Source organism: Oncorhynchus clarkii, chromosome 26 (genome assembly GCF_045791955.1).
Source record: "Oncorhynchus clarkii lewisi isolate Uvic-CL-2024 chromosome 26, UVic_Ocla_1.0, whole genome shotgun sequence".
NCBI lineage: Eukaryota > Metazoa > Chordata > Actinopteri > Salmoniformes > Salmonidae > Oncorhynchus > Oncorhynchus clarkii.
The window spans coordinates 19524835-19538037 of NC_092172.1; the positions used below are offsets into that span (position 1 = coordinate 19524835).

At 46.0% G+C, this 13203-nt stretch overlaps 1 protein-coding gene across 3 annotated transcripts in view; it reads left to right on the top strand.

The window, feature by feature from the left end:
• LOC139384681 (furin-1-like) overlaps window positions 1–11252 on the top strand; it is a 97734-nt gene extending 86482 nt beyond the window's left edge. For all 3 annotated transcript variants that reach the window (XM_071129504.1, XM_071129505.1, XM_071129503.1), the window contains exons 11-16: window positions 321–424; window positions 733–850; window positions 2283–2462; window positions 2545–2669; window positions 3643–3771; window positions 7358–11252. In XM_071129504.1, coding sequence (XP_070985605.1) covers window positions 321–424; window positions 733–850; window positions 2283–2462; window positions 2545–2669; window positions 3643–3771; window positions 7358–7971 — 1270 coding nt within the window. In that variant the 3' untranslated portion in view covers window positions 7972–11252. The remainder of the gene's footprint in view (window positions 1–320; window positions 425–732; window positions 851–2282; window positions 2463–2544; window positions 2670–3642; window positions 3772–7357) is intronic.
• The last annotated feature ends 1951 nt before the right edge of the window (window positions 11253–13203 follow it).

Here is a 13203-nt window from a genome sequence, read left to right on the forward strand (position 1 = left end):
TACTGTTGCTCTGCTGGGTGGAACTGCAGTGTAACAGGGTTTTATACAGAGAACAGAGGAGAGTGGGAGAGCAGAGATGTGACTGACAGAGGGATCTCTGGTCTCTATCTTTTCAATGCAGTAACATTAAGCCTGATGTTCAACTCTTCTAGTGCACATGGGCACCTAATGCCATTTCCTTTGCAATTTGTTGCTATGCATTGTGGTACAGTAGGATATGTTGTTGCATGTTTTACTGTCTTCATAATCATGTTAAGTGTATTTCAGATCTGAAATCTTCTATATTGATGAAAGGTATGGTTGTGTGTGTGTGTGTGCAGTAAAAACCTGACATGGAGGGACATGCAGCACTTGGTCGTGAGGACCTCTCATCCCGCCCACCTCCTCACCAACGACTGGAATACCAATGGGGTCGGCCGAAAAGGTACAGCGAGGCGTTCCATTAGCTGAGCTCGGTTGACCATCACTCCCGTGCCCTGCCAGTTACACAATGGAGACTGATCTATATTGTATTTACATCAATTGATTTAAAGTTGCCTACATTAAGAAATTACAGAAAGCCATGGATCCAAAGTTCAGGGAGAGGTTTTACTGGGCACACAGCAGGGTACATGCAATAATCTAATAGTGAAGAGGTCCTTATTGAGTTGGAACTGGAATCGTGATGAAGTAGCCTTTCAGCAGTCTATCGATCTCTCTTTTTCCTTCTCTCTCTCTGTCGCTCAATCTCAGTGAGCCACTCATATGGGTATGGTCTGCTTGATGCCAGTGCGATCGTGGCTCTGGCTGAGAACTGGACCAATGTTGGGCCCCAGAAAAAATGTGTGCTGTCCATGGTGGCAGAGCCCAGGTGAGCTACACACACACACACACACACACACACAACAGCTCTACCAACTCGACCTGTAATACCACTGTTTGGCTGGCAGGAGCATCAGTACTAGCTTCATAGGGATTACATTGGTTTTGGGTATAGTACAGTTAACCTACCAGGTGATTAACATATAATAAACCTATGTGATCCTTATTAGAATAGGATGCTTCAAATTGTGTGTGTGAGAGTGTCTCACGTCTTGGGCTGGGGTCGGCTGTGGAGGTGATGAGCGCTGCTGTGTGTGGGCTGGTTTGTGATGGCCCGTAGGTGTGAGAGGTGCACATGTGGGACCAAACTGTCATACCTCAGTGTGACTGCACGTCATGTTTAGATTCTGAGCATGGCACCGGGAGCCCATTGATAGGCTCTGCTGGGTTCTTGTGTGTGTGCTAGGGTGATGATATTTTGAACCTGGGGGAGCATGTTTAATAAGGGAAATAATCACTTACAGATGAGTCTCTTTCTGCTTACATGTTCTCCACGCTGTCCTGGCTGTCTCTAAACCTCTGTCGATATTTTACTCTTTCACTCTCTCACTCCTTTGCTCTTGCTCTCTGTTCCTCTCTCATTCTCTTTCCCTCTGTCTTGTGCTCCTTCTCTCTTCCTCTCTCTCTATCTATTCCCTTTACACTTTCTCTATCTCTCTTTCTCTCTCCCACTTTAACCCTGCCTCTGCTACATACTGTAGCTGACAGGTTCCCAGCCCTGTTGTATTGTCTCTGTACTGGTCCCCAGATCACAGCCTACCACTGGAGCCTGTGTTAAAGGTGTTAGTGGCATGGTGTTTGTGCAGTGTGCATTGTAGAGTGCAAGAGGTGTTGCTTCTCCTTCACTCTCTCTGACTGTTGCGGATTAGATCCTAACATTTTAAGGGATTTAATTAGGAGGAGGCGGTGTGTTTTTACACCCAGTTCACCGATTACGGCCCGTATTTTCTATTAGCTGGACGCCATGGCTTTTGTAAAGCCTCATGCCCTCCTCTCTCTCCTCCTCTGGGTTCAGTTGTAGTGGATGTGTGTAAGCTGCTAAGCGGATTGGAGGGAGTCGGGGGAGCCTGGTACTTTTCTCCTGTAGAGGACAGGGCTGCTGCAGGACCTGAGCTGCTAATCCTGTTTCAAGGCCGCAAACCCTGTGCCCTCAGCAGGCTCTCACTCACACACATACTTCTCTCACACACTAGTCCAGAGAGACAGTCACACACTCATGCAGCATCACTCACACACTCAGAGAACAATTATAGTCACGCACACAGATGCTGTCACATGCTCACTCCCAGCTGTGACATCTTCCTCACAGACACCAAAAGCCAGCAACATGAGAACACAAGCCTCTTCAATCACTATGCTGTCTTTGTGGAAATGTATGTATTTGGTCATATATGCTGATGTGCTGTTTATCTGTGTGTCAGGAACATTGGGAGCCACCTGCTGATCACCAAGACAGTGGACGGCTGTGTTGGGACAGCCAACCATGTGAGCTCCCTAGAACATGCCCAGGCTCAGCTCACCCTCTCCTACAACCGCAGGGGCAACCTGGGCATCTACCTGACCAGCCCACAGGGCACCCGCTCCACACTGCTCGCTCCCAGGTACACGCACGCACGCACGCACACACGCGCGCACACACACACACACACAGTGTATTACATACTTCCTGTCTCTCCTCTGCAGGCCTCATGACTACTCATCAGAGGGCTTTAATGACTGGGCTTTCATGACCACACACTCATGGGACGAGGACCCCCGGGGGGAGTGGACCCTGGAGATGGTAAACGTGGCAGGGGCCAGCGACTACGGTAAGACACCTCATTTACTACCTTATTTGCTATTGTTATGTCTGGAACATTGTCTGGGAGCTCAGAGAGAGAAAGAGAGTGACAGGGTTTCTGTTAGTGCAGCCGTGTCTGACTAGCAGTGTCACTGAAAGAATGTGTGTGTGACGGGATGTATGCTTGTATTTGCATTTATCTGTGCGTCATGTGTTTGATTCATTGATGTACTGCGTGTGAGAGTGCGTGCATGTGCAGTAAGTGCTTGAATTATGTGTTAATGAATTTCATAGTGTGCGTCAGTGCATGTGTGCATCTACGTCATTCATGTGTTGATGATTGTGTGTGTGTGAGATGCTTCCAGACCGCTAACAGGGAGTGTTTTATGCACGGGGCAGCAGTGTCTGTGCCTGGAGAGCTTTCCTTTTGATCTCCTTTATACAAAATGTCAGAGACTGCCTGTCTAGCTCCACACACCCACCTCTAAATCGGCTTCATTAAACCAGGGAGAGTAAATCAAGCAGGGGAGTGGAGGGCCCTGCTGTCTGGCCCAGGCTAACCCAGGCTGATCCAGAATAACTATGACCTAAGGCCCATCCAGGCCCTCTCAGACAATCTTTTTGGGGTTTATTTGTAGTCCTCTCTTGCTCTTTCATTTTGTTTTCTTTCTCTCACTCCTCCCCTCCCTCCCTCCCTCTGGCTGTAGACCCTCTCAAAGGGCTTGTCGTATAAATGGCTCTCCCGGGAAGTGTTGTTCTGAACTAACGGGTCTATAGAGAAACACCAGAATGAATACTTATACATTTAATGCTTTACTTCTAGGAATATTTTTCTGTCATTCCATCCAGGAAATCCAAGAATATAAAAGGAGCAGGACAGAAGCTGCAATTACAGAACCTACCCTGAGCCTGAGCCAAAGCCTTGCTGGTGTAGACGGTGGCTTGGAGATCTGTGCTGTTGTTGCTTATGTGTAACACTCTCTCTCCCTCCCTCGGTCTAGGCACTCTGACCCAGTTCACCTTGGTGCTGTATGGTACAGGCTCAGACTCTCCCAGCTCCACAGCCAAGGACCTCTCTCAGCCCAGTAAGGGCAGCTGTAAGACTTTTGACCTACAGCAGATCTGCATTGGTAAGAATGTTACTGTTGGTTACTGTAAGAGAATGTACATTCTGTACCTAGGGTTAGGCAACTAGGGTCTCGAAGAGCTGTGGTGTGCCCAGGCTTTTGTTCCTGCACAGCACAAATGCACCTAATTTCTAATGGATCAAAAGTCTGCCCCACTGTGGCTCTACATGCTTCAGTTACCTACCCCTACCCTAAGCCTAAATTTAATGAACAGGTACATTTACACTGCACACTGTACAGGTAAGACCGGAGAGATTAAACACTGGCTCGCATATCAAAAGTGTATGGCTTGTATAGGTTAAACCCTAGTGCAGGAGTCTCCAACAGGTAGATCGTGAGCTACCAGCAGCTCGCAGCCCACCTATGATAAGCTTGCCAATGAATTCTGAAAGTACATGCATTTTTTCATGTGTTCCATCACAAACTGTGAGGCTCCCTCCCGGCTACTATCTAATCAAAGGCACATTGACATTATCCCACCCCTGGTTAGCCACTGTTGACTTAAAAATCCAACTCAATTAAATGTGAACAAACATTTAACCTCACAGAACTAGGCTATATCATGATTATTTGTATCAATTGGGTGGCCATTGCTTTGCAAACTCTGCCATGTTCTATAGACATCAACACTTGTCTTCTGATGTGGTTTAAGCATTGACATGGACACCATTTTCATTGTTTCTTTATGAATAATTGTTATATTGAGAGTAAAAAATACAATTAAACTGCGAGAAGTGAATTTAGAAAATACAAAACACAATTTTATGGGGCCTGTCATGACAAATACTGTTTATTAACCATTATATTACCTGGGTATATTGACAGAAAGCACAAATCTTGTTCACTAAGGATCCGGGGAAGAGTTGCATGGTAGAGGATAATAAAAGAATGTGCCTTTTTAAAAGCTGTAAAAAAAGAGTAGGTTGTGACATGTTTACATTTTTAAAAGTAGCTTTCATGCTTGAGTTTGGAGACCACTGCCCTAGAATAAGACTGGGAGAGACAGGAACAGTCTGACCCCTGCAGGATCCCCTGGGTATCGCAATTGAACACTTGTTGGTATACTATCAGATAGTGAGTGGCGTAATGGCATAGATGTAGGTTGTGAAGCAAGAACTCTGGATGGTTGAGTTTGTTGATCAGCTCGTCCTCAGAGACATCTACTGCGATAAAGTAAACATGGGGGCAGATTAGCGAGGACTGCATTTTCCGCGCTAAACTAAGACGCACCTCCAACACACAATTCTGCCCCAAAACAATCCTAAAAACAGGACAGGTAAAACAATAAAAATGGCATTATGGAATGGACAACCAGTTGGTTACATTGGTTTCAAGTTTGTATCTGTACATATTTGACGAGCTGATCATAGTGAAAAATAAAATACTTCTGCATTAGCCGTTGTGTTAACAAATTGACTCTCATTGCAAATAGGCCCAGGATAACTCCTGATAAAGTTGGGTAACTTAGTCATGGGAATCAGGACTAATAAAGCAACTGCCTGTTTTAGGAACAGTAGGCCTACCAAATGGATGGGCATTCATAAAATTCCATTTCAGGCCGACACTGTAGGCTAAACCCCACCGACTGACACTGACATCAATTGGGTGTCTTTTTTTGGTCCTGTCCGGACCAGTCTCTTGATTTCCACGCCCACGGATGTAGATTTTTGGTCCGGACCAAATCTGAACCAATTATAGACGTCTATATTTGGTTTGGTCTGGGCCTCCCGAGTGGTGCAGTGGTCTATGGCACAGCATTGCAGTGCTAGTTGTGCCACTAAAGATTTGGGGTTTGAATCCAGGCTCTGTCGCAGCCGGTCGTGACTGGGAGACCCATAATTGCCCCAGCGTCGTCCGGGTTAGGGAGGGTTTGGCCGGCATGGATGTCCTTGTCCCAACACACACTAGCGACTCCTGTGGCGCAGTGCACGTTGACATGGTGCGCGGTGTTTCCTCTGACACATTGGTGCGTCTGGCTTCCGGGTTAAATGGGCATTGTGTCAAGAAGCAGTGTGGCTTGGTTGGGTTGTGTTTCGCAGGACACACGGCTCTCGAAATTCGCCTCTCCCGAGTCCGTATGGGAGTTGCAGCGATGAGACAAGACTAACTACCAATTGGATACCACGAAATTGGGGAGAAAAACCGGGGGGGGGGGGGACCTAACAAATGTAAAAATTTGGTTTGGTCCGGACCGACCTTCATTTGGTCCCAACATAGACGGCTGGCTATAAATGACATATTTTTTAACTTTCATTAAGAACTGAAATTTTACCTGATTTCAACATCTGGAAAATAAGTATTTTAAACATCTGGAAAATATGTATTTTCACCTTTCATTCAGAACCTAAAATGAACCTCACTTCAACGTCTGGAAAATACTTCATTAATGGGACTATTCTAGTTTTGTGGGGGTATAGGAGGAGGGTGGGAAAGCAGAACGGCCAGGACCGGGCCTGGCTGTGATCACATTCAGCCAGTTAGTAGATGACAACTCTTATTAGTGCAGCCAGACCAGCCCTGTAGACATACTGTATCATTTGTGTTGGAATTTCATCCATACTGCTCCCTCTTCCCCCTTTCCTCTTGCCTCTGTCATCAACCCCTTCTCCCTCAACACTCTGTCTACTCCCACCCTCTTCCTCTCTCTTCCTTCCTCTCCTTCCTCTGTCATCAACCCCTTCTCCCTCAACACCCTGTCACTACTCCCACCCTCTTCCTCTCTCTTCCTTCCTCTTGCCTGTCATCAACCCCTCCTCCCTCAACACTGTCACTACTCCCACCCTCTTCCTCTGTCCTCCTCTTTTCCTGCTGTCCCCTTTCATTTGATCCTTCCTTTCTCTCCCACCCACTTCAACTCTTTCAACAGGGAGAGAATGACAACTGATTATGAACCTAGTAATTAGATTGGGGTAATGGCCTGTCTGACCGTGTAGGCTGGAGGGAATGCGCCTTGGGTGGATGCGGAGTGGAGGTGTGGAGCCTCAGTAGCTGTGTGTGTGAGATTAGCTTTCCAAATCATTGGGGGAGATAAGGAGTCACAGGGTGCTGCAGTGATAACACACTAATGCCACTGCCAAACTGTTCACATGGATGTGCAGACCTAGTACAGATAAATGCTTCAGAGCTTATTAGAAAGTCCATATATCTGCAATATTATTTCCAACTGGGTTGGCAAAGCACGGCTCAGGGCATAGATATGCTACAGTGCATTTCTCCTCAGATTGATGAGGGATTTACACACGTTGCATTTGTCTCGGCACACAATCTGCACAGCTCATCAACACATTCACACTCCAAACAGTTTGCGGCAGGAAACTGTTCATTCTAGCAGAAGCTACATCAACATTATGCAGCTTAAGTTGAGGGCACATTCACAGGCTCATGATTTTAATGCCCCAGAATGAGGCGACGCGTAATGTGCTGCATGATTGTCGTGGCAGACTATTCAAATACAGTTCACATATTTGAAGCTTTGTGTGAACTATATCCATTTATGTTAGTGGTTGTGCACTAACCGTGTTAAATGAAGAATTTGAAAACCAGCAGTACTAAAATATGTCTGTTTCTCCTCTTGTCTCCTTGTATGTAGAGTGCAATGCTGGCTACTACCTCTTCCAGCAGGGCTGTGTGAGGGGCTGTCCAGCCGGCTACACCGCAGGCTCCCAGCTCCTCAGTTACACCATGGGGAACTCTGTGGATCCAGCCTCGGTCCCCTCCTGCCTGCCCTGCCAACCCCCCTGCCTGACCTGCAGCGGCCTCAGCCCCAGCGCCTGCCTCTCCTGCCCCCCTCACAGCCACCTGGACCCTGTGTCCAGCACCTGCCTGCACCTCAACCAGATCCAGAGGGAGTCCCCCGGCAACTTCATGGTGGGCCAGGGCAACAGCGGTCCCCGCCCAGAGCTCAGCTCCCGCCTGCCCGTCACCATCGCCGTGCTCAGCTGCATGATCATCATGGCCACCTTCGCTGGGGTGTTCGTTCTGCTGCAGCTGAGATCTGGAGTCCTGGCCAAACTGCCCTCACTGGAGGAGGCCGGCTCAGGCCTGAGGGGGGGCTTCGGCCTGGGGGGCAGCAGCAGAATGGTGTCGTACCGCGGTATCCCTACAGTGTGGGGGGACGAGGGGGTGAACACTGACTCCGACAATGACGAGTTTGACGTCCACAATGAGAAGACTGCCTTTATCAAAACACAAAGTGCTCTTTAACCCCCTCCTGTCTTCAAATTCCTTCTTTCTACAGCCTCTCCCCCCCAATCACTCTGAGTCGTCTAATTCCGGGTTCCCTGTCCTCCTCATGGTCTCCTCTGGTTTCTCTTTCCCTGTTTCACTCCCTCGTTCTTCCTCTCGTCGGGTTTTATTCCCCAGGTTTAGTGTTCCACTCTGTAGTGGGTGACGTGATGCGAGACTGGAGTCACGCGGAACAGGGATGGCCTGGGCGCGCTCGGCGCTCGCTTCACACTCGGGTGCTTTTCTATTAAACTGTCTCTCCGTGCCCTTTCGCCCTCAATCACCATCAGACAGAGTGTTTTCTGAACACAGCCCATTTCCCGGACGGCTCCAGGGTTTCCCTGTCACAATAAACAAACCATTATTGTTTGCTCTCTCCCTCCTTTTTTTTCCTTCTTCAGTTCCAGTGCAGTAGCCAGATGAGATTGTAAATTGGGGGTACACTGTGTGTGTGTGTGTGTGTGTGTGTTTTGAGTGGACAGTAAGATCCGGTCAGGTTCTGAGAAGCCACAGTGGACTCGTCAAAGTCCCACGGTTTTGGTGAATCAGCCCCAGGCCCTCCCAGAGCTGCGGAGTGTCCATGCTGCAGTATGACTGTGTCTCTCTCAGCTCTGGCTGGATACAAGGCAACGAGTCCATGAGACTAGCAACGCTCACTCTACCCCCAGCATGGGGGGTCGGGCCGAGTGCTCGCTCGCTGCCAGATCTCCAAAGATAGGTCAGCAGTTCACCTAGCTAGGCCGCCACACTTTACTGGGCCTCAGATTTTTGACCAAAATAATATTGCCTCTATGATTAAAACCCCATTCCCAAGGAAAAAAGTACCTAGGACTAATTAAATTGGCTTTCCACTTAAGTATTTTAATTGCTCAGCTTCTGAGGGTGAGCGTGTTAGTGAGATGTATTGTGGATGGGGCTCAGTACAGTAGAAGTGACTTTTAACACAAGGGTTTCTCTGAGCAGCTATACAGGTAGTGAGAGGAGTGTGTGATAGAGAGAAGGGTTTTACGCACTGCAGAGGAGAGAGAATAACACAGTCTGGCCATGATTACCGGACGGGGCACTCTACTCTCTCTACTCTGCTGCTCTTTTAATGCTGTTCATCACACACACTTTGCACTATGTTAGTCTTATGTGTCTGAGTGTGTCTGAGTGTGTGCCGGCCAAGTGTGTGAGCAGGTGTCCAGTTGAGCAAAAGGAAGGAATGACCACATTAGGAATACTAAGGATGTGGTTGTGTTTGTCAGCTGAGTTATGATACTGGTTGGCCTATGTAGTTTCCCTGTCTGCTGTTCTTTAAAGAACTGCCTATTTCAAAGAACTGAGGTTGGCTATAATAAGCAAACTTCTTTTAACATCTTTTATCTGTCTATGAGACTTATCACAGCTTCTCTCCACTCGCCCTCCAGTCGTCATCAGGGGTGTCGATGCAAACTACAGATAATCTGTTTCATATACTTGCCAATGAATTATATCCTGAATGACACTACAGCTCAGATGTGTTCCAAGGGAGTTTTTTTTCTATTCAAACTGTGTCTTTATTGAAAAACTTGAGTGAATATTTGGCTGCATATCTTCCTTCTACAATCTTCTGTACCTCATTAATTCATCCATTGGACAAATATTGGATCCATCTTTTTTTCCTTTATGTTGAAGTTATTTTTCATTTCCAGCAGATAATAGGGGGCTTCGCTGAGAGGGGTTGTCATAGTGACAACATGCATAAAAGATTGATGCAGCTGCTCATCCCGTCCTCACTCGGATCACACAGCAGAGTATATGTGTTACATAGCGATGATGAAGGATTATATAGGTCAAAGGTGAAAGCTTTTCAGAAAAGGATATTTCATTTGACCCGTAGGAGTTTTCCTTTCACTGATTTACACTTCTACAGTAATAATAAGACTGAAATGTCTATCTACAGTGCCAGGGCTGTAGGGCTGCATTCTCGCTCTGTTATTTCTCTCTCTCTCCTCCCCTACTCTGTCTTGGCACAACTTAAATGTAAATGAATATATCCTGATTTATGCCCTCTGAATATATTGTTTTCAGGATTGTTTTTTAAGGTGGTGGTGGGGGTGGGGGGTGGGGGGGGTGATCCCTGTGCTTTAAATCTTATGTAATTATAAACATTGCTGAGGAAGACTTCATCTTCAATACACAGATTGGGGAGTTGCTATCCTCTGAATGCAAAGTAATGACGGCCAACTTTGAGCAAAATATGTAATTATTACAGAGATGGAATAGTGTGCCATTTAGCCCTGGCTGATGTAAGGTGCAGTAATGCTGTCATTGATGATAATTTTTTCCCTTAAAATTAAGTAGTAACCGATAAATCCTAAGAGATTTTTCTTCCTACCAGAATTATAGTTGAGCCGCGGCTGAGGCAATCATTTGAATGCCCCAACGTACTTCCCCCACTTACATTCGTTTCATCTAAGTTGGTCACTCCTGAATGTGGAAATCTCTATTGCATTATAACAGTATGTCTAAGGAAACGGACAGCTGCTGGGGAGGAGGTTGCGCCCTTTGCAGTGCAGCCTCAATACTACATCTGACTGCAGCAGAGTTTCTGGCATTACCAAAGACAGGGCAATTTAGAGTTGTGTACAGTTCTGCTTCAGATTGCTGAGCCTGAGTTAGGGAGATGACGCAATCTGAGGTTTTCTATATGCATTGATTCATAAATCAGATGACTGTCCTCTTTTCTTTTAATTTTTTTTTTTATTTTTAGCTCTTTCTGTTATTCCTGCTTTTTAATGCAGAGACCTTTCCCTCTCCACCCCCTGCTTGGTGTCGGTGGTGGAGCAGAGACATTCTGTATGCTGAGATGCAGGGTTGGATGTGGAGGGAGCAGATTGAGAATGTATCCCATCCCCATACACTAAAGGGCTGAATGAGGCTGTGTGTGTGTGTGTGTGTGTGTGTGTTATAACTACAGAAGAAACACACTCATGGGGGTTAAACAGAGCTCTGGACATACGGATCATCCAGCTCTGTCCACCTCTCCACACCTCTCCTTATCAAGTCTTTGGCCTGGGGCTACATATTATACCTTACAGAAACAGTGACCAATGAATAATGTAAAAGAATGACTACCTTAGATGGGACAGAACTCTAAAATAAGGCCTATTTTTGTACTATATATGGTGCAGTGTAATTTTCTTGTAATTTAAAGATTTTTTTTTTGCTCTTGTTAAATTTGTCCTTTTTATTTAATTGATAGATTCTATAAAAAATAAAGATCTATGCAAACTTGAGGATTTGTCATGTGCTTTTCTATGTGATTAATGGTTGGCTGTATTTCAAGAATCAATATCTTCTGTCTAGCTAGATTGAATTGAGTAGAGTACTTTATTTCACCTGAGTGCTGTGCTCCAGTACAATGACAGTTCATATATAGAGTCAAAGGATAGCTCTACAGGAGTTGGACAATTGTGGTAAATGAAAGTAAAAGTATAACTGTTTCTTACATCCGCAGTACTGTGTATCACACCAGAAGAGCTACAGCATGTGGCCTCCACCCAGGGTTGGGTAGGTTACTTTCTTAACATAATCCGTTAATTACTAAATAGAAACGTCTCTTCAGGACCCTGTCTATAAAAGATCATTAGTAAAAATCCAAATAACTTCATAGATCTTCATTGTAAAGGGTTTAAACACAGTTTCCCATGCTTGTTCAATGAACCATAAACAAGTAATGAACATGCACCTGTGGAACAGTTGTTAAGACACTAACAGCTTACAGACGGTAGGCCATTAAGGTCACAGTTATGAAAACTTAGGACACTGAAGAGGCCTTTCTACTGACTCTGGGGAAAAACACCAAAAGAAAGATGCCCAGGGTCCCTACTCATCTGCGTGAATGTGCATTAGGCATGCTGCAAGGAGGCATGAGGACTGCAGATGTGGCTAGGTCAATAAATTGCAATGTCAGTACTGTGAGACGCCTAAGACAGCGCTACAGGGAGACAGGACGGACAGCTGATCGTCCTCGCAGTGGCAGACCACATGTAACAACACCTGCACAGGATCGGTACATCTGAACATCACACCTGTGGGACGGGTACAGGATGACAACAACTGCACGAGTTACACCAGGAACGCACAATCCTTCCCATCAGTGCTCAGACTGTCCGCAATAGGCTGAGAGAGGCTGGACTTGAGGGCTTGTAGGCCTGTTGTAAGGCACGTCCTCACCAGACATCATCGGCAACAATGTCGCCTATGGGCACAAACCCACCGTTGCTGGACCAGACAGGACTGGCAAAAATTGCTGTTCACTGACGAGTTGCGGTTTTGTCTCACCAGGAGTGATGGTCGGATTTGCGTTTATCGTCGAAAGAATGAGCGTTACACTGAAGCCTGTACTCTGGAGCGGGATCGATTTGGAGGTGGAGGGTCCGTCATGGTCTGGGGCGGTGTGTCAATCTCAACGCTGTGCGTTACAGGGAACATCCTCATCCCTCATGTGGTATCATCCCCCTTCCTGCAGGCTCATTCTGACATGGTCCTCCAGCATGACAATGCCAGATACTGTTACTTTTGATTTTGACCACCCCCCACCCCTTTGTTCAGGGACACATTATTCAATTTTTGTTAGTCACATCTGTGGAACTTTGTTCAGTTTGTCTGTTGTTGAATCTTATGTTCATACAACTATTTACACATGTTAAGTTTGCTGAAAATAAACACAGTTGACAGTGAGAGGACGTTTCTTTTTTTGCTGAGTTTAGTTGTCCAAATTGTAATCAGTAACGTAACTTTTGGCCAACGTTACCCAAACTCAGTAACGTACATTCAGTTACTTCTGGAATACTTTCCCCTTAAGAGGCACAGGTTAACGTTTTTCGTCATGAATCTTGTTCTGGAGGCAGCTATGCAGAGTGGTCACTAATTGCCACAGTCATAAAATATGATTTTAAACCTAACATTAACCACACTGTTAATGCCGAAGCTTAAATTAAAAACAAAAAGCGTATTTTTGGGGTTTCATTAATTTTTACACTATTGGCTGCAGCTGACCCAGCGGAAATCGCTCAGCTCTGCGTCGAGGACAAGACTCATCTCATTAAACGTCAACCTGTTAAGATGCATTAGAAAAAAACTAAAATGAATATTACCAATTGAACAACATCCATTGCAGGATAAATTAGAGTTGGCCATAAATGGATGTTGCATTTTACTTGATGGGTTGGTGACGTAGGCTTC